General features: G+C 52.3%; 1 protein-coding gene across 2 annotated transcripts in view; it reads right to left on the bottom strand.

Moving 5' to 3' along the window:
- Positions 1-18,429, bottom strand: part of CPNE2 (copine 2) — a 59,330-nt gene that overhangs the window by 13,804 nt on the left and 27,097 nt on the right. For both annotated transcript variants that reach the window (XM_067004554.1, XM_048068865.2), the window contains exons 5-12: positions 16,404-16,475; positions 11,477-11,560; positions 9,457-9,546; positions 9,020-9,118; positions 5,115-5,201; positions 4,785-4,844; positions 2,413-2,546; positions 1,824-1,878 (exon numbers count right to left, since the gene is read on the bottom strand). In XM_067004554.1, coding sequence (XP_066860655.1) covers positions 1,824-1,878; positions 2,413-2,546; positions 4,785-4,844; positions 5,115-5,201; positions 9,020-9,118; positions 9,457-9,546; positions 11,477-11,560; positions 16,404-16,475 — 681 coding nt within the window. The remainder of the gene's footprint in view (positions 1-1,823; positions 1,879-2,412; positions 2,547-4,784; positions 4,845-5,114; positions 5,202-9,019; positions 9,119-9,456; positions 9,547-11,476; positions 11,561-16,403; positions 16,476-18,429) is intronic.

The raw sequence follows: 18,429 nt of genomic DNA, 5'->3' as shown, positions 1-18,429 counted from the left end.
GACCCCTGAGCCATCAGCTGACATCCCCAGCCTGTCAAACTCCTCCAGCCGTGCGGGACAGACAACTCCAGGCTCACGGGCTCACAGGCAGTAACCAGGAGTCCCTGTGGGGCACAGGCCTGCTCTCCCTGCCTTGCTCAGGGTCCTTCCTCCTGCCTTATGGCTTCACCTAATGCCCCAGGCCCTGCTCATGCCCAGGGCTGCAGCCCAGCAGTGCAGTTTCCACCCAGGTGGCAGTGAAGCAGGATGCTCGGTGGGATGACCGACCCATTCCCCTGCACACTGCAGCCTAGGTTGCCAGGCTCCTTCCAGCCTGGCTGCGTTTTCCATTTCCATTTCTCCCCACAAACAATAAATCCCCAGTTGACAGCTGACAACTGTTATTCCTTGGAAGCTGCTCACCAAGATTTTCCTGCAGAAACTGGTGAAATGACAGACCAGAGACATTTCACGGCCAAGGGGGATGAATCAGCTCCAGTTTGCGCAGGGAAGGATGGCCTCTTGTGAGTGGCAACCAGCAACAGCTCCCACTTGAGTTGCAGGGATTTGGGCTGCTGGGAGATCCAAGAGTCTGGGTTGAAATGGTGAAAACACGAGAGCTGCTGGGATCTGCCCTGCGGTCACAGCCAGCTGAGGGTGCGAAGAAAGGTGGCGGTCGGGTGGGAGCCACCGTGCTGGTGGCTCTGATGAGCAGTGCTGGACTGGTCCTGTGGGGCCTCTGCATGGATTAAAAATGACCCCCGCAACGGTCCTTCTCTCTGGGGAAGATGTGGGATGCACGCCTGAGGGGCAAAACATCCCCAGCCCCAAAGGCCGGCAGCGCAGAGCTCCCCTGCCCAGCTGCTTGTGATGTACGTGCCCTGCTCTGCTCAGCCCGGAGCTGTGCTCCCCTCCTGCCGCAAAGCAGACAAAAAAAAAAAGGCTCTTGGATCAACCCCAGCACTGCACCGTGAGCTGGGGACTTCTCAGCAACAAGCGGAGGTAACATGCACCAAGAGCAGTCAAAAGACCCAGCCGGTAGGGGAACACTGCGGTGTCCCAGAGCAGCTTCTCAGCTGCGTTATGGGAAAACCAAGGCCGTACATCGCACCTCCGGACAGCTGGAGCAGCCCAAAGCCCTGTCCCTCCGTGTGCCCCACTGCACCCAGCACCCCATGAAGTACCAGGGCTCTGCAGTGCGAAGCGCTCTGCAGACATGAAGGAGAGGATGAGCGGGCTCAGGGGCTAAAGAAAGGTGTTGTGAAAGTGTCAGAGGAAAGGAATGAGCTCCCCACAGAGGGTCAGCGGTGGCTCTGGGCACAGGGTGCAATTCCCCAGCCCTGCTTCCTGGAGCCTTCAGACGAAGCAGTGTTTGTGGGGGGAATGCCGGTTCCAGTGGGCCCCCATGCTCTGCCACGTGCTTCCGATGCTCCAGCACACGGGTCGCACTGCCAGCGCTAAGGACACCTTAGAAGAGCCCTTCTGCTCTAATCCCCCACCAGGACCTGCAGACAACATCAGCTGGAGGCCAGTCGGCTCCCAGCCTCCTGCCAGAGCTTGCTGCTGCCTGACACACTCCTCCAGGGTCCCGAGATTGCTCCTTCCTCCTGCCAGCAAAACGATCAACAGCTGACTGCCCGTCAGTGCCAGGGAGCTGCTGCCTTAGCTCCAGCCTGGCTCAGAGGGCCTGCTGCCTGTGCTCCATCCCTGCCTCACTGCCCACCTGTGCTGCCACATCTCTCCCTGCGAGCCGGAGTGCACCCTGTGCCCTGCTGCTGCTCCGGCTCTGCTCCTGCCCTCAGGACAAACATGTTTCAAACACGTGGATTGCTGTTGCGTGTTACCTTCCAGTCCGGTGGGAGCTGGGCACCGAATCCCAGAGCAGGAAACATTTTGTCTCTAAAAGAGAAGAAGAAAACATAGTGGCGTACACGTGCACAATGGATGCTTGCATGGCTTTTGCTGAAGGCATGCTCCTCTGCAAACCAACAGCCTCCCCATCCCGCCAGCTTCAGTGAAAGCACCCGCTGTGCAGCCAACTCTGGATGCTAAATATGTGGCTGGGACAAAGCAGCAGCCAGCAGCAAGTATCAGCAAGCTGGGGACATCTGCCTTTGTGCTAACACAGCGGGTGAGTGGTCACCAGCCGCACCGAGAGAAGGATGCTCCACGTCTGCTTGAACATCATCATGCTCGACAGTGGTGATGGGGAGAGAGGAGAAACTGTCCTTACCTGCTCTCCTCGTCCCAGTGTCTGCATCTCAATGTGTGAGGCAATTTTCTCCTAAGGAGCTTTTCAAAAGCAAGGCAATATTTGTGCCTGCTTTGGGGGTGGGAAGTCAAGCCATAGAAACAGGTGAAAAGCATCCCAGCACCCCTTTGGGAAGCAGGGAAATGTATGCAAAACAACAGTGGAGCCCAGAAGGTGCTTACGAGTCATAGTCCTGGATGATCTGCCCGACAGCCCAGATAGCTGACAAGTATTCGTTTGTTCCCATGGGGTTGATATAGTGCAAAGAGGAGGGGTCTCGCGGGTTCCCGTTGGAGGCTGTGAAGTCAATCCCAACCTGAGGTGCGAGAGAAGCACAGACCCATCCTCTGTTACTAGTCACCACTACACACCTAGCGACTGATTCTCTACAGTAAAAGGACCATGTGAGGTTCAGACGCAGTCCCACCATGACCCAAACCTCAAACTTCAGAAAGTTTAACAAAATTCAGCTCTTCACCCTCCCTAAAAGAAATATTAGGGCAGACAAAGCAATCCACTATGATACCTGTTTTTTTCACCATCAAGCATCCCAGACAAGGTGTCCCAGGGCAGCTCCAGCTCCTGGAGCAAGCCTCCACCATTTCTGGGGCTCATGCCTGGGACTGTCATTGCCCATCTCCTGGGCACTAAGCTCGGGAAACAAGTAGGCCCATGGACAGCAAAGTGGCCAGGGCTGCCTGGGCATTTGCTGGATCTGAAAGCAACCCTGAGGGGGGCTTTCCCTGCAGCTGCTGTACATGGTGCTTCCCCTGGGTGCAATGTAGGCTGAGATGCTGCTTTGTCAGCAAAGCACTCATATTTCTCCCTCCTCCATGCTATTTAAAGACATATGTAGGAATGCGTATCCGAGATCTCGGACCCAGTTAAATCTGGTCAAATGTGGTGAGGTAATGAGCCACCAGATTTGAAATGACTCGGAGAGAAGAGCAAGGAAGAGACAAGCAGACGGTGTGACTGTGTTTGCCTAGTTTGCAGAGCAAATAGGAAAAAAACCAAAATAACTCTGGTGGCTAAATTGAGCTCAGGGGATTTGCACTGGATTTTGCTCCGTATCTGTAATGAGAGAGGAAAGACTCAGCTCCTGGGCTTGCAGCCGCAGATGGCTGGGTCAAAGCCAGGGGTGGGGAAGATGAGACATCCCCTGCGGCGCTGGGGCAGCTCTCAGCAGGGGCAGCTGCTGCTCTGCTTGTGCCGAGGGGATGCTGCTGCGAAGTGCCGGGGCTGGGAATGGTCCCAGCAGCCACTGCCCTCCCTGTGCTCGTTCCAGCAGGATGGAGGCAGAGGAACATGCAAAAAGCCTGGTAAAACCTGACTTCTTCAGCAAGCACGTTAGAGTCATAGCTCACTGCCGTAACACCTGCCCTGGTGCAGCTGGAGGAGTGAGAAGTGCTGCTTTCAATAAAACAGAAGCGGCCAAGCCACACTCGGGCAGAGAGCAAGAGGGAAACTGAGGCACTGCGCACTTACCGACGCCAGCTGCCTTCCCAAATGGCAAGGGTGCATGCAGCAGTTTTGTCCGTGCCACTGTACCAGCACGTCATTGCACACATTGCCCAACACGTAAAAACCCACCCAGGAGAGCAAACATCGAACCAGGTGCCTTGGGAAGGGGAGAAACCCAGTGCCCCCGTTACCAGCAGATCTTTAAACAGGGAGGAGCAATTTCAGCATTCAGACTAATTTACGCAAGAGCTCTGCGCTACCAATAAACTTAATGATTTTCCCTTTCTATTCACTCTTCAGCATGGAGACCTTAGTTCACAGCAGCAGAATGGCACATAAAGAGCTCTCACACTTGTTCCTGTTTCTATGGCAACTCTTCCTCCTCCTCCTCTTCTCCCCACCATGTTTTGAGACAAGACAACAAAATAAAAATTGAAATTACTGTGTGTGCCCAGAGCGCGCTGGATACTGAATCAGAAAAGTTTTCAGAAATTAGAAAGCTAGTGGGGGGAAGAAAAACAGCACTTTTGTTTTGTGGTGGTTTCACTTGGGGTTGTAACGTCCTCATTTAATTACTCTTGACAAACCATCGTGGTTCCAGATCAAGTGAGGGTGGAATTCCAAAAAAAATATAAAAATGCAGAAACACTGTCTCGCTAACAGTCCAAAGCCTCCGAGCAGGGTTCAAAATAGGGAGACCTCGCTCAAAAATCTGGATGCTAGTTAAACCAGTAACGGGGAAATAAGTTGGTACAACTTTGTGAAGACTCGTGAGGACTTTGTGGGACTCTGATCTTCAGCAATAGTCTTGAGCACCAGCAGGCCGTGATGCACTTTGAGCATCATGGTACCCCAAAGCCCCAGTACCACATGGCTTAACAGCAAAACGAGGCATCTCCTCATTGCTGTGAAACCACACCCAGCCAAGCCAGCAGGATTCGGCTCTGTGGTTCAGCTGGCTGAAGGGCAGCTTCCTGTGCACGTTATTTCACGCCTGCCTTGGCAGAGCCTCCTGCAGCACCTCCCTTCACAGTTTTGACCATGACATATTTGTTACCACTACTGGAAAAAGAGCAGCGAAAGTCCTTACAGTGAACATCAGCTGGCAGCCTCCCAGGATATAGTCTAGGAAGGAGAAATCTCTGGTTATCTGAAAGAAAACAAAAAGAAGCGTGTTTCAGCAATCTTCACCATTGCAGGAAAAAGACTTGACCTGGCACAAGAGAGAGAGCAAAGGGGTGCAAATTGTGCGCTAAGGGGAGAGAAACCCAGGTAGAAAGAAAATTGCCCTTTTGTTCATGCTCCATAAGATGCACACTTGGAAATGCAAGAGGACTGGAAACAGAAGGGATGGGGGAACTCAGTGCAATATAAAGTCCCTGCCAAGAAGCAGAATGAAACATTCCAGCATTGCGCTCACCTTGCAGGACTTGACAATGATGATCCCAGAGTTCTTGTAATTCTTTTTCTTCTTTTGCTTTTTGGGGTTAATGCACTCTAGTTCAAGCTGTAAGACATGAGATGGACACTGGTGTGAAAGCAGTGTTGGGCTGTCCCAGGTGGACGCAAATGCTGAATGATGGTGATGCTGCAAACCACCTGCCTTTCTGCAGTGGCCACATCCCGCCAGGCACCTTCCCTCCGTGCGTTTCAAAGCGCTCACGTGAATGAGCTACGGTGAGCTGCTGCTATTTAGCAAAGCAAACCAAGGCACAGGATCCCTGTGGGAAGGGGCTTTTCCTTTCTGGGGGTGGGTTAACAACAGCAAACAGCCACTCTAGAGGTGGGAGTCACCTGCAGCAGGGGCAGAGAGGAGCCGTCACCCGAAGCTAACTGCAAAACTGAACTGCTGCCCAGTCCTCCCCACTGCTGGAATAGCTGGGACAGACACACTGACAGCTAGGGCAGGCCACAGCCTTTTCTCAAACGCTCTGGGGAAAAAAAATGCCTTGTCAATGTTCAGAAAATTGCTGCAATATTGCATTTCTTTAAATCTAAAACCATTTGAATAAAAACTCTTGTCAAATAACAGTCTAAATTTGGGTTGGTTTGGGCTTTGGATTCATCGTTCCTTCAGTCCCTGGATGCTGAACAACTGCCTCCGGCTGGGACCTCCAGAAGCTTTCCCCCACTCAGCAAGCAACCAGTATGTCAACAGAAGGCAAGACAACAGCCCCACTTCTCACAGGAGGAGGCACCACGCAGCTGATAACCTGGAAGAAGACCAGCTCCAGCGTGCAGCAAGCTGGGAGGAAAGCGGGATGAGAGATCACCGGGTGCTCACAGCAAACGTGGACTGCTTGAGGAGGTTCTCGATGGGGAGAGAAGGGTAAAGAGTGGCAGAGAGGAAGGGAGGGGAAGGCTGGCAGCACAGGAGTCCCAAGGCTGCAGATGGGAGGATGAAAGCTTGGCTAGGTGCAAGGAAAAGCTTGAGGAGAGCTGCACGATGAAATGTTGGAGCCAGGAGGGCACCGAGGAATAGATACACAGCTCTTCGCTGAGCCCTCAGTCGCTGCCATACCACAACCAAGCTACAGCTTGAGATTGCTGAGGTTCAAAGACCACAGGCAAAGGGAGGGAAACCGAATCACTACTGCACAGCTGGAGGAGGAGGGGAAGCGGGGCATCAGGTGCCACAAGTGTCCTCCCCTCCTAGTGTGGGTCCACAGCTGCAAAACCCAAATCCAACCAGCTCATCTTTCTACTGAGCAGCATGCTTGTGAAGACTCGCAGATTTCACTAGGGCCTGAGACGTCAACTACAGAGCACCCAGGGGCTCCTGCAGCCCTTAACTTGGCAGCTAAGCAGGACTGTAGGTTATCTGCCAGGGTGCTGCGTGGTTTGGAAAAAGCCGTCAAGGGGGTGAGTCCTCCAGGCAGCTCAGGCACATTTGGGATCAGCCTGGAGATCAGCTGGGAACCCCTGGGCTCAAAAAGTCAGGCTTTGAGAAACGGGCACCCAAATACTACATTGTTCACACTGGAGTGTAAACAGAGAAGAGACGGGCTCGAAGCAGGTGCTGGGTGTCTTCAGCACTGGGGCAGGTGCCCTGGATCAGTCCTTCTCCATCTACCCTCAGCGTGTACAGAGATTCATGGCAGTGATGGATGGAGCCTGGAGCCTGGATGTAACCACCAAACCCCAGGACCACGGAGTTTCCAGTGCCCAGCACCACAGGCAGGCCAGGGACTGCCACCGTACTGAAGGGGAATGTGTGACCAGAGAAGGGATGGGACAGCAAGGGATGGGGAGAGAAGCAGCGCTGCTGGGCAGCTTCCAGCCAGTCGGCAAAAGCAGACGGAGCCTCTTACAAACAGGCTCAAAACTCAGCTGCCTGATGCACTGCAGCTCCGGCAGCGTGTATAAATAAAGGCATATTTGGCTGAGTATTTCAGCCATCTCGTGTCGCAGCATAGGTCAAATACCAGCATGCCCAAGAAAAAAACAAAAACTAACATTAATAAAACAAACAAAAAAAACCCCTCTAGGGCAGAAATCAAGTAACCGAATGCTGCTGACAAGCCTACAGTAGGAGCGGCACCAGCTGACAGGGGAAGTGGCCAGGCCCTGGGGGATTCAGCAGAGCAGGAGACCTCAGCCTGGAGAGTGGGTATGGAAGAAGCAGACAATGTGCACACTGCAAAGAGCATTTTTTTCCTCCGTATCTCAGAGCTGAGAATTCATGGCTCCCTGCAATTCATTCAACTCCCTACAATAAATACAGGAATTTTGCTGCTGCCTTCTGACCACAAAATCATCCCAGTACTGGAGGTCCTCAGCAAGGAGGTCCTCACCAACCCTCTGTCCTGGAGACAGCCACAGCCTGCAACCAGGCTGGGGCTACAGCAGCTTGGAGCCAGAGGCATTTTCCAGGCACAACAAGGGGAAAACTACGAAGACAGAAAAGCCTTGAGGCAGGAGGTGTGATGCTACAACAGCCCGAGTCATAGCTACAGTCTGATACAGCCTGCCCTGGCCACCATCAGCAAGAATAGAGGGAGGGTACGGCAGCAGAGGGGACGCGAGCTCTCGTCTTATTCCCATCTGCAAACGTGCAGTGCCTTGTCTGCAGCAAGAGCATCTCTCTGTTCCTGTTTCCATATTTACCCCCGTCAGTGTGGCCAGATGAAAGGATGAGACAGGTCACACGGAGCCGCCTCGGGGAGCAGGGATGCTGGAGTGCGGTACCCAGTGCTGACGAGCAGTGGCTGCTTGCTTTGGAAGCAGCTTCCTCTGCCAGAGCCCCTGGCAGCTCAGCCCAGCGCAGCGTCAGCAGGGGCACAGATGGAGCGGGGATGGAGGGCGCCTGGCCTTTCCCGATGCAGCCTTCATCTCTGCCCAGATGCTGCCCCTGGAGCACTGGGAGTTACACAAGCGAGGCAGCAACAGCCGAGCCGCCCAAGGGGAAGAGGCAGAGAGAGCCTGTCCCCAGCTGCACCCACGCCACACGCTCGGGCACGTGCACGGAGGCACGGTGGCACAAGCGCACAGCAAGGAGAGCTTAACTCTCTTATAACCGGTGTCTCTCAGGGTCCAATGGAGAGAAAAGATTTTATTGCTAGGCTGCAGGTTGCACATACGGTGGAAAAATGGCTCCCAAATCCTCTCAAATTCAGAAATGGGCTCTGGCTCCATCAGCTTTTGTGGTCTTGGACAGGACACTTCACGCCTTTGTGCCTCAGTTTCCCAGCCGTTACTTTTCCCAGAAAAGTAATTAACTTTTCTAATTAAGACTGTGCGTTATTTTACATATACCTACTTCCCGGCCAAGACCTCCTCCTGTTTTTGTAGTCTTAGCTATGACTGCAGTGGAAAACACTGTCTATTCAGAAGCCTGCATGACATGCCTTGAATCAGGCGGCATCTGCAGAGGCTTTTGGCCAGCATTTCACTGGGAAGACGGGGACAGCTTTTTGCCACAAAACCCATGGCAGCTGGCATTGCCTCCTGGGGCCAGGCTGTCCCTGCAGCAGACACAATCTCAGCAGCACCACACACTGTGAAGGGAAGGCAGGGATCCCCTCTCACTCTGGCCCCACAAATCATAGGGCATCCCCCAAGCCACAGATGCTGCTTCAGATATCTCAGATTTTCAGACAAGACTGCCTTCACGCTCTGTAACTTGGACAGCTCAGCTACAACAGTGGCCTAAGTTATTCATGGTGCCGGTGGGAGAATAAATAGGTTTCTCCACTCCTCTGGGCCTCCCTCGACCCCAGAACAGGCTGACGGTCTCAGTGCAAGCAAAAATCTACCACCAACCCCAAGAAGCTGCCCTTCTGCTGTCGCTGCCTTGTTCTGCCCATAAAACGTGATGGCACTTACTGGAAAGGCATCCTGGGCTTCACACATCCTGGCCACTGAGGTCTGAAACTCCCCGATGAAGTCATGTCCCCCATCGCTGTCGTAGTCGTAACACATGACCTGCGGCAGAAGGAGCACGAACCAGCCTCAGATGCAGTGGATACACCCCTGCTAGGAGGGCACGGCTGTCCCTCTGCTCTGCCCACGGGCTGGCATCCTCTTCCTCCGTGCTGCGGCACAAGACAGCCACAGCCCTTCAATGTTCCCAACTCTGCGGGGACATTTGAGGTTCCCTCCTCCCCCCTTTGGAGACCACCAACTGAGATTTTTTGTTTTGTTTTGGGGGGGTTTGTCGCTTTTGTTGTTGTTGTTATTGTTGTTTTAATAAGCGACCCATGGGGTTTTAGACATTTAACAATGGAACCCATCATGACATGTGCCAAAAATGCAGCCATTACCTTTATCAGCTTCTCCACGTCCCCATCACAGAGTGACACTAAAGGCACAGTGAACGGCTTCCAGACGGGGTCCAGCGTGTACTTGATCACCTGCAGGGTGGGGACGGAGGGATGCGGTTACAGTGAGTGAAACAGAAAACAGGCAAAAAGCAGAAGACATTCCCAAAAGACCCTGACTCTATCCCAGATGAGCTGCAGAAAGCCACATCCCAAACTTTAGAACAAGTGGGCTTCTAAACCTGACTCCGCACCCCTCACCCTAGCCGTTGCTTACTGTCCGTTGCCACCACTGCACCCATCCAGGGTCTGCCCACCGAGGAGACAGAGCGGTGGGACAGCGCAGCCAGCCGGGAAAGCTGAATGGCCCTTGGCACGTCCAGATCTCGCCTCCTCTCTGTAACATCTGCTGCCTGAGCTGGAGAAACGTAATTGATGCTTTTTGACATTTACTAAGAGAATGCAACTGCTTGGTGGAAACTAGGTGTGCTAGCAAGCTGTATGTGCTGTAGACATCAGAGATGCTTGAAGGGCATGTGAAAAGTCACTTTCACAAAGGTACCTTGCTCAAAAAGAAAGATTCATGTGAATCTCAGGGGCACAAAGCTCAGAAATGCCCAGAAATAAAGGCCTGGCAAAGACTTTTCGGGACAGCCGTTCTCACTGAAGCACCAGCAGCAAAATTCACAGCATGAAGCTGTTTTAATACATTTTTAATAAGGAAAAGGGAGGAATGTGAATCCTAACAGCAACTGCGAGGGTGAAAGAGACAGGCAGGTGACTTATACACTGTGATCCAAGCCAGATGCCTGATGAAGAGGTGCAAAAGCTGCTACTATGATGGAAGAACCCTACAGCCCTTTCCCATCCCAAGACATGCCTTCGCACAGGCTGCACTCAAGACCTCATCTCCCTACTCCACGGGGCTGTACCCACAGTACAGTATTGCAGGGGCAGCCTGGATCAAAGGAAAAGGAAAAGGGAGGAAAAAAAAAAGGAAGACCACAGAGCAACCCTGCTCTGTGCCAAGGCGCACACGGGGATAGCTGGAGCAGAGGACCTGCCCATACAGGACCTTGGAGCTCTGCAGCTGGAGCTGAGGAGGTGCAGGGACATGCGTCAGGCAGAGACAAGGCGATGCCAGCCTTCTTGCTGAGGCATGTGTTTGTGTTATGGAACAAACCTACAGCTCCAGTATGCCAGACACATGCAGGAAGTTTTGCCAGCAGGTGAAAGCAGCCCTCTGCTCTCTCCAAAGCCTTCGGGTTCCTTCTGTTGAGCCCAAGAGCAGCTCAGCCAGGTGAGGAGCAGGTCTGTCCCTGCTGCTGCAGGACAGAGATAGCAAATAACCACACAGGGCTTGCAACAGGCTTTTATTTTACAGGCAGACCGGGAAAAACCCTGACACTGCGAGCACAGTTTAGTAGAGAATTTGTAAACACCTCCTCCAGGAGGCTGGGAGAGCAAGAAGCCCACACAGGGAGGCAGGCACGGGATGTGGTGCCCATATGCTGCCAGCCGCCAGGTCCCAAGGGTGGGCGTGCAGGAGGATCCTGCTCCTTCACTGCACGCACCCAGCTGGGCGTTCGCACCTTCTCTTAAATAACAGGCTGTAATGAGAACACTAATCCTTCCCTGCCAGACACCTCCCTTTTGGCATGACAAATGGCAGCCTCAGGCTAACAGCCGATTACATTCATATACCCAAAGCAGCAAGAAGATGAAAACCTTTCTTTGTACGTGGTCTCAAAACATGAAGCTGCTCGTCTGGCATGAGGGCAATGCTTTATGTTTGGCTAGTAGGAGAAGGCTGCTGGAGCACCTGTAAGGCATGCAACATTTCCTTCCCTGCCCCATTACTTAAAGAAAACCTGGCAAGATCCTTAAAGGACACTCCCAGGACCCCCCCCCCCCCCCCCCCCCCCCCCTTTATCGGTGATTTATGAGATAATGCCACAAAGGGTAAAAGAAGCTGATTTAAGGACTGTGGTGTTTCAGTAGCTCAGTCTGGAGTAGCGCTTACCTCTGTTCTGTGGACCAGCATCCACTTCCCATCGTCACCAGGTTTATAAAACTCCAAGAAGGGGTCTGACTTTCCAAACAGATCCTGGGGAAGAACAACAGGACAGGTCACACAGGGATTTGCAAGAGAGAACTCCTCCCCATCATTTTTTTCTGTAAATCAGTCAAAAAGCGTGCGCATAGGCCAGTTTGAATCACCTTGAACACCCACCTCTGTCTTCCCCAGCACAGCAACACTGCAAAAACCTTTACAAACTCTTGCAGCCAAGAAATAACTGGTTATTTCTGTACGAGCTGTACACATAATGCCGACCGAGTACCGAAGTGCTCAGGAGAGGTCCCATCGCAGGGAGGGGAGGGCTGGGTGTGCCTTCCAGACTCCCTCTGCATCCCCAGCCTGAGTGGTCCATGGGGATGCCAATTCCACAAATGTTCGTGGTCTGGACACGCAGGTCCTGTCGCCGTTCACGCAGTGTGTTGGCATTCCTGCAGTGGGCAACTCCGTGCCCAGGCGCGTGCCCGTGGGACTTTGCTCACGGGAGCCCATCCCTGGCACGCTCTCTGGACACCAGTGCCACGGAAAACAGCCCCAGCTGGGAGGCAGCTGTGTTTGGGTTAGAAAAACATCCAGAGCTTCAAAGCAAAAACGCAATTATGAAGTGCACACGTGTCGGGAGTGGGGTGGGGGGGACCCTCCTACACACAGCAGGAAAGCATGAGCAGAGCAAATCTTTAAGGAGTAAGCTGCACGGTGTTGACAGAGATCACGCAACACCCTCTGAGATACGCAGACTTCAGCCAGCATGTGTTTGTTTTCCTGCCAGCACCTCCTTAGATATTCCCCTGATAAAGGGCTGCTGGTGCATGAGAAACACAAGCACGCTTCCCCGCTGGGCATCTGCATGGGGGCAACTTCTGTTGGCAGGCAGAGATCCAAGAGCAGCACAAGCGGGCGGCGCAGGCAGCACTCATGAGAGGAGCCCCAGTGCTTGCAAGCAGAACTTTGTTCCCATTCAGAAAAAAAAAACTAGGATGTGGCTAAAAGTGAACCCAACCCAAAATATTCCAAATTATTTCCTATTTACTGAGAACTAGAGCTGTTTCAGCTGGGTTTTCTCCCAGATGGAGGTGGCTGCCTGAATCCTCAAACAGTTGGAGGAACTTCTTCCCATTGGCTTTGGCAGGGACACTTTGGGCTTCCAGGTGACGGAACAGGGATGCAGAGGGCTGAGGGTACACCTGGACACCAGGGGGTCCCATCCCAGGAGGGGATGGCTGCAGGCTCAAGCACGGCCCCAGAGGAAAACCCGTTAGCATTTCTATCCAAATCCTGTTTCCAAAGCCAGCTGGAAATGTAAATCACTGCAAAGCATTTTGGCTTGGAGAAACTGTAACGTGCTGTAGTCAAAACTCACAGCCACCTCTGATGACTGCTTTCATTTTATTTTATATTATTTACTGCAAGTCAATAGCAAAGAGCAAAAGCTTGAAGGGAGGCGCTCTGACGCTATTTTTCTCCTACCGTTTTTGCAGGAGAGCAGAACAAGCCTTTCTTTCTGCAGGGGAATTGGTTATGGTACAGTTCTGTGCATGCTTAGCCAGAGCCTGGACTCGGTGCTTCAAAGCTTCACTGATGAATTAAAGAACCGTTGATATATACCCATTCTCATAGACCCTGTCCCTGCCTATGCTGGCTTAACCTGCAGCCCAAAGCGGTTTCATTGGCACTGACCCCACGGGAGGTGGCGGAGGCACCAGCACAGATGGCAGCAGGGAGCGGGGAAGGATGCCCGCTGGGGTCCTACACACAGCACCGGGAGCAGCAACCCAGTCTGCAAGCCCACTCAGCCTTGCTCCTTTCGAAGTAGGGTGAGAGATGCCTCCAAGCCACAAGATTGTGGACTGCTATTTTAAAATGTCAAAACCACCAACATCTCACCCACGCAAGCCTGGCAGGAGACAGAAACTGAGCAACTGAAAGAGCTCAGCAGACCAGATCGATCTGCAAGCTGGTCCAAGCACCTACATCATCCAAACTGGGGCTTGCTCACCGCAGCCAAGGAGGGCAGAGAGGCAGGTTCCTCAGGAAGCAGCTCCCCAAAACACAGCTTCCAGCACCAATCCTGGCTTGCAGCGCTTGCCCTCCCCAGCCATGCTGCAAAATTATGCTTGCCCCTGCAGCTGTGCTGTCATGAACGGCCATGGGACTGGGAATCACCAGGGCTGAGCCTGGGTACAAATGCCTTCTCTTCTGCAAGTTTCTTCCTCTTAAAACTCCACCAAGAGGTGATCTGACACAAGGTACAAACGCCTCAGGCTGATTCTGCTGCTGGTATTTCCCCACCGTGAAGCTTCGCCATTTAAAGCAAGGCAGGGAGCATCGCGTGGCCAAACCAGGGGTGTGTGATGGGGAGAACTTGCCCTTGGCCTGAGAGAGGTCCTGGGGTCAGGTTGGTCACTGCACGCAGGTCTGGTTTGCAGCATGGCTGCTGGTGAGGGATGTTCAGCTCAGATGCTGCACATGCAGCAAGACGGCCCCATGGCCCTGCTTTGAAATCCCATGAGACCTCCAGCCCCCGCCACATGCTGCATGGTGCAGGAGGGTGCCATGCTCTCAGCTGCAGTCTGGTCCCTTATCCCCATGTTTTTTCTTTTTCTTTTTCCCAGCTCTCATGGCGGCATTTCATCCACAACCAGTAAGTGCCCATCAGTAAGTTCTCCACAGCCAAATAGCAACTCCTTTCAGTCCAGGACTGTATTTTCAAGGCTTCTGCCATTCTCACACACGTAGCCCCTGCATCACAACACAAGGTACCTCCTCCCAAGCTCTCTTAGCAAGACCGTGAGCTTGAAAAGCCAGGGCTGGGGTTTTGCATAGGCAGCATAAGGTACAGTTAGCATGAGGGCAGTGGCTGTTTGGAACATTTATTTCATGGGTCACCAGGCCACTTTCCCTGCAGCACAGGGCAGGGCAGCGCTGCCTCCAGGGCTTTCTGCTCGCTGTACAACTTCAACGGGGCATACATGGCTCCTCTTCACACACTGCTGGGTGGGAAAGACCAGTGGGAGCAGGATGGGAAAGGGAAGCTAAGCTCACTGCAGCCTGGGAAGGGGTTTTAAAACTTCACTCATGCTGATAAAGACCCGGGCTTCTGATCTGAGAGACTGATGGAAATTGGGTGCTGCCACTGTGGAGAGAGCTGGCTGAAAAGTTGGGTTTCCACATCACGGGAAATTTCAGGATTTCCTTAAAAATAAGATGAGATTTGTCCAATTTCCTTTTACATGTTGGGATCATTTTCATTTCTGTTCTGAAGCGACATCAACATCCTTTGCCTGTTACTGGGGCTTTGAGCATTGCAATGCTGCTGTGTGCTATAGGAATCAGCAAAGAAAGGCCATCCAGCTCTTGGTAACGTCAGGCGGACACCGAGGTGAAGCAGAGGAAGGAGCTTTTTGCTGACATCTATTGATAAACTGGAGGGAGACCCAGAAAGGGATTATTTGCAGTCCTTACTCCTGTGCAAACACGTCTACGTCACAAACTGTCTGCCTACAGTGTTGCAGGCAGACGATGAATTTTTGTATTTTGACCACGGGTCTGAAGGGCAGATGTATATTGCCTAATCTGAAGAAGCTGGAGAGGGACCTGGTTGGAAACCAGGTTAGAAAGGCAAGCCCTGCCCACAGAGCAAGTGATGCCACCAATTAAACTGACAATATAAGAAGTGCATATACGCCTGAAGTCCCAGTGCTGCAAGGAGGCTGTGTGAAGACCCAGGTCCTTGGCCCTGTTCTTTATAATGGCCATTCCCACAAAGAGACCCTGAAGCACGAAGGAATGGCACCAAACCTGCCGTGAAATCTTATCCCTTGCTCTCCAAGACAACAGAGGCTTTTTCATGGGAAGAAAATTGTTGCATCAGAGATTTCTTCATTGACATGCATGGGGTTGACTCTCAGCCACATCTCATAGGAAGCCACCAGCCCAATGGTATTTTCCAGCCCACTCAGGAAATGAATTTACTTGAGGATTCCTCAGCAGGGACATCTGGCTCCTTGCACTGCAGAGTACTAGATAGGGTAAGTAGGAAGGAGAGAAAAACAGCCACTCCCAACAGCTGGGAGAAACACTCAGATAAACTGGGCATCCATCTGCTTTGGACAACAGGACTGAACAACCCAAGGTTTCTGCCCCAGCAAACACCCTTCTGCCTAAATGCTTGCTTTACCGTGGTTTGAAAACCAAGGGCTATCCTGCCAACAATGCAAGCTCTGGAGACACTACGAAGAGGGAAGAAAAAAAGTCCCATCGATTGCTTAGCAACAGAACTGGTTTAAAAAGAATCGCTCCGGTTGCCTGGTAAATAAGGTCAGATTTCTCTGTTCAGAAAGGCTTACGGTTTCCTGTGTGTCATATCCAAAGCCAAAACCTGCATTATCTACCTCCATGAGGTCAGTGCTTCTTCCTTGGAAAAGATGGGCCCTACTGTTTGATATATAAACAAACATTCTCTCAATTTTGAGGAGGGCTAAAGGCAACAAGCCAGGAGCACTTATTGACTTGAGGGGTATCAAAACTGTCAGCACAGTCAGGAGATATTTCCAAAGAGCAGGCAGTGAAGTAATAAGTTTAGCACAAAATACTCTCTCTAAGACAGGTCCTGTGTCACATAAAACCTTTCCATTTATATGTGCATCACAAAGAAGGTGAAATGATGACAACAGAGAAACTGAGGCACAGGCTTACCCAGCAGCAAGTGGCACAGCCAGGACCTGACTCCAGACCTCCAGTCCCAGCCTCCTGCTTTCACCTGTGGGGCTACTTTCTGACACCCCCATACCCATAAGCAGAGATCTCCTCAGATCCCTCAGCCTATGAAGGACAGAAGTTTAACACTCGCATCCTCTGACGTATCACCACTCACCTTTTTATCCAGTTTCCTGCCAGCCATGCTCAGAGTAATCACCCTGTTGTCAGAGAGCTCTTGGGCAGCTATCTGAAAGACAAAGGGAAGTTGTGTTCATTTTCAGCATGAAGTCACTGAACAGCAAGCCAAAAGCCAGAGAAGAACCCAGCACATGCTGGAGATACCCGTGCAACTCCTGCAAAACCCATTTCTAAGCTTCTGAAGATCTAATGAAGATCATACACGCCATGGTGTGCCCATGTCCCTGCCCTCGGGGTAATCCTGGTGGCACCATGAACTGGAGTGGAACCACGTCCTTGCACAATCACCCAACAAGACGGCCCAAGGATGAAGACCCCATCATGGCTCCTGATAGCTACAGCAGGCACAAGCGCAGCCCGGCTTACTTCAGTTTAAGGCGCTTATCTCACACATGCTTCAGCAAAATGGCTTTGACTGCCAAAGACCAGTGGGCTGGTTTTGTCTGGAACACGGTCTAATGAGTCTCTTGGTATTTTAAGAAAGGGAATGTTTATAACAAAAAAAAAAAAAAAAAAGAACACGCAAAAACCAAAAAACCCCACACGTTTATTCATTTCTGTTAGCAGCCGTTTTCTGAATCATTTCGATTTCTTCTCAAGGCTCTGTCCTGATCGAACACCTGCTCTCCACCTCCTGCCTCCTGTCCCCCCTCCCTTCCCCATGGACCCGAGCCGTGGCTGTGCCCGTGTCCCTCAGCACCCCTGGCCTGAGGAGCTGGGGGCCCACCAGGAGCACCGCGCGGACATTTTCCCCTCACCGGAGCACTGCCTTCACTGGACCTCAGGGAGGCTGTCCTTCCCTGGACATGCAGCATAATTGCAGCTGGGCCTTTACAAAACTCAGTGAAATCAAGGGGACAATTTTCTTCAGAATGAGCAATCAGAGGGGTATTCACACTAACGGGAGGTGGGGAATGTGCGGAGCCGATGAGGCAGTCACGGCCCTGGAATCACAGCCTGTCCAGCGGAGACCACTCTCCTCAGCCCCCAGAGGATCCGCTCGCTGCCGGCGTTCCCCTGCCCCACGCGGACGCGCAGCTCTGCAGACACAGCCTCGAGTTCCCCGCTGCGGAGGGGAAGGTGACTCCACGTGGATCGGGGCGGGGATCTGCTGCTCCCACACCAGCCAACCTCAGCGCCGTGAGATGCCGTGAGCACAAGAACCTCAGGGCAGACTCCACAAAGGGCTCTCCTTCCCACATACCCAATAAGTTTGTATTTCCTTGAGAACGTTGTATTCAAAAGGCAGATTGTTAGGTTGGATTTCTTTAAGGACATTGTTTTCGAACGGCAGATTGTTCTCCGTTCACTTTAACAAAGCCAGAGCATTGTTTTTCCCTTCCACCCAGTCCTTGGTGGGTGCGCGTATGTAAGGAACTGGAGCTGTAGGGAAGCAGACGGAGGTTGCCCTTTGCAGATGACACTCTGTCAAAAGCAGGCCCAGTGTGGAGTCCCTGCATTTCTGGGCTCACCGCAGGCTAAGGAAAAGCCAGGCTGTGCAGAACAAACAGGTACGCTGTGGCATCTCCCCTCGGACAATAACAACATCCCCACTACTTCGTCTGGTGGAAAGACCTTGATAACAATTCCTATAAGCACAGTGACATGCTTTGGGATTTTTCCCAACTATTTAAACCTCAGGACTCTCACTTAATCCCAGTAATCAAGCCAAGGTACTATTGTTGCATTCACCCCTCTATGACATTTGTGTGCGGCATTTAAAAAAATGGAAACTTGGAAAAAGCTTAAGGGAATACTGTTAAGGAAGGCAGGGCTTGGCTCTGAACCCCACACGTTGTAAGCCCAAAGCAGAAGACTCTCTCTCAGTTGGTGCTGGCAGCCCTGCGCTAACCCTGGGGCTCACTGCTCTCCAGCATGGTGCCAGGCTACGAGGACAAGGTCCTTCCAGCACACACAAGCCACCACAGCCTGTTTGCACCACCTGGTTTTAGCAAAGGCAAAAATAAATAAATAACAAAAAAAAAATCAGAGAATTACACCAA

The sequence above is a fragment of the Anser cygnoides genome, chromosome 12 (assembly GCF_040182565.1).
Source record: "Anser cygnoides isolate HZ-2024a breed goose chromosome 12, Taihu_goose_T2T_genome, whole genome shotgun sequence".
Taxonomy (NCBI): domain Eukaryota; kingdom Metazoa; phylum Chordata; class Aves; order Anseriformes; family Anatidae; genus Anser; species Anser cygnoides.
This window is presented reverse-complemented; position numbering and strand designations above follow the sequence as displayed.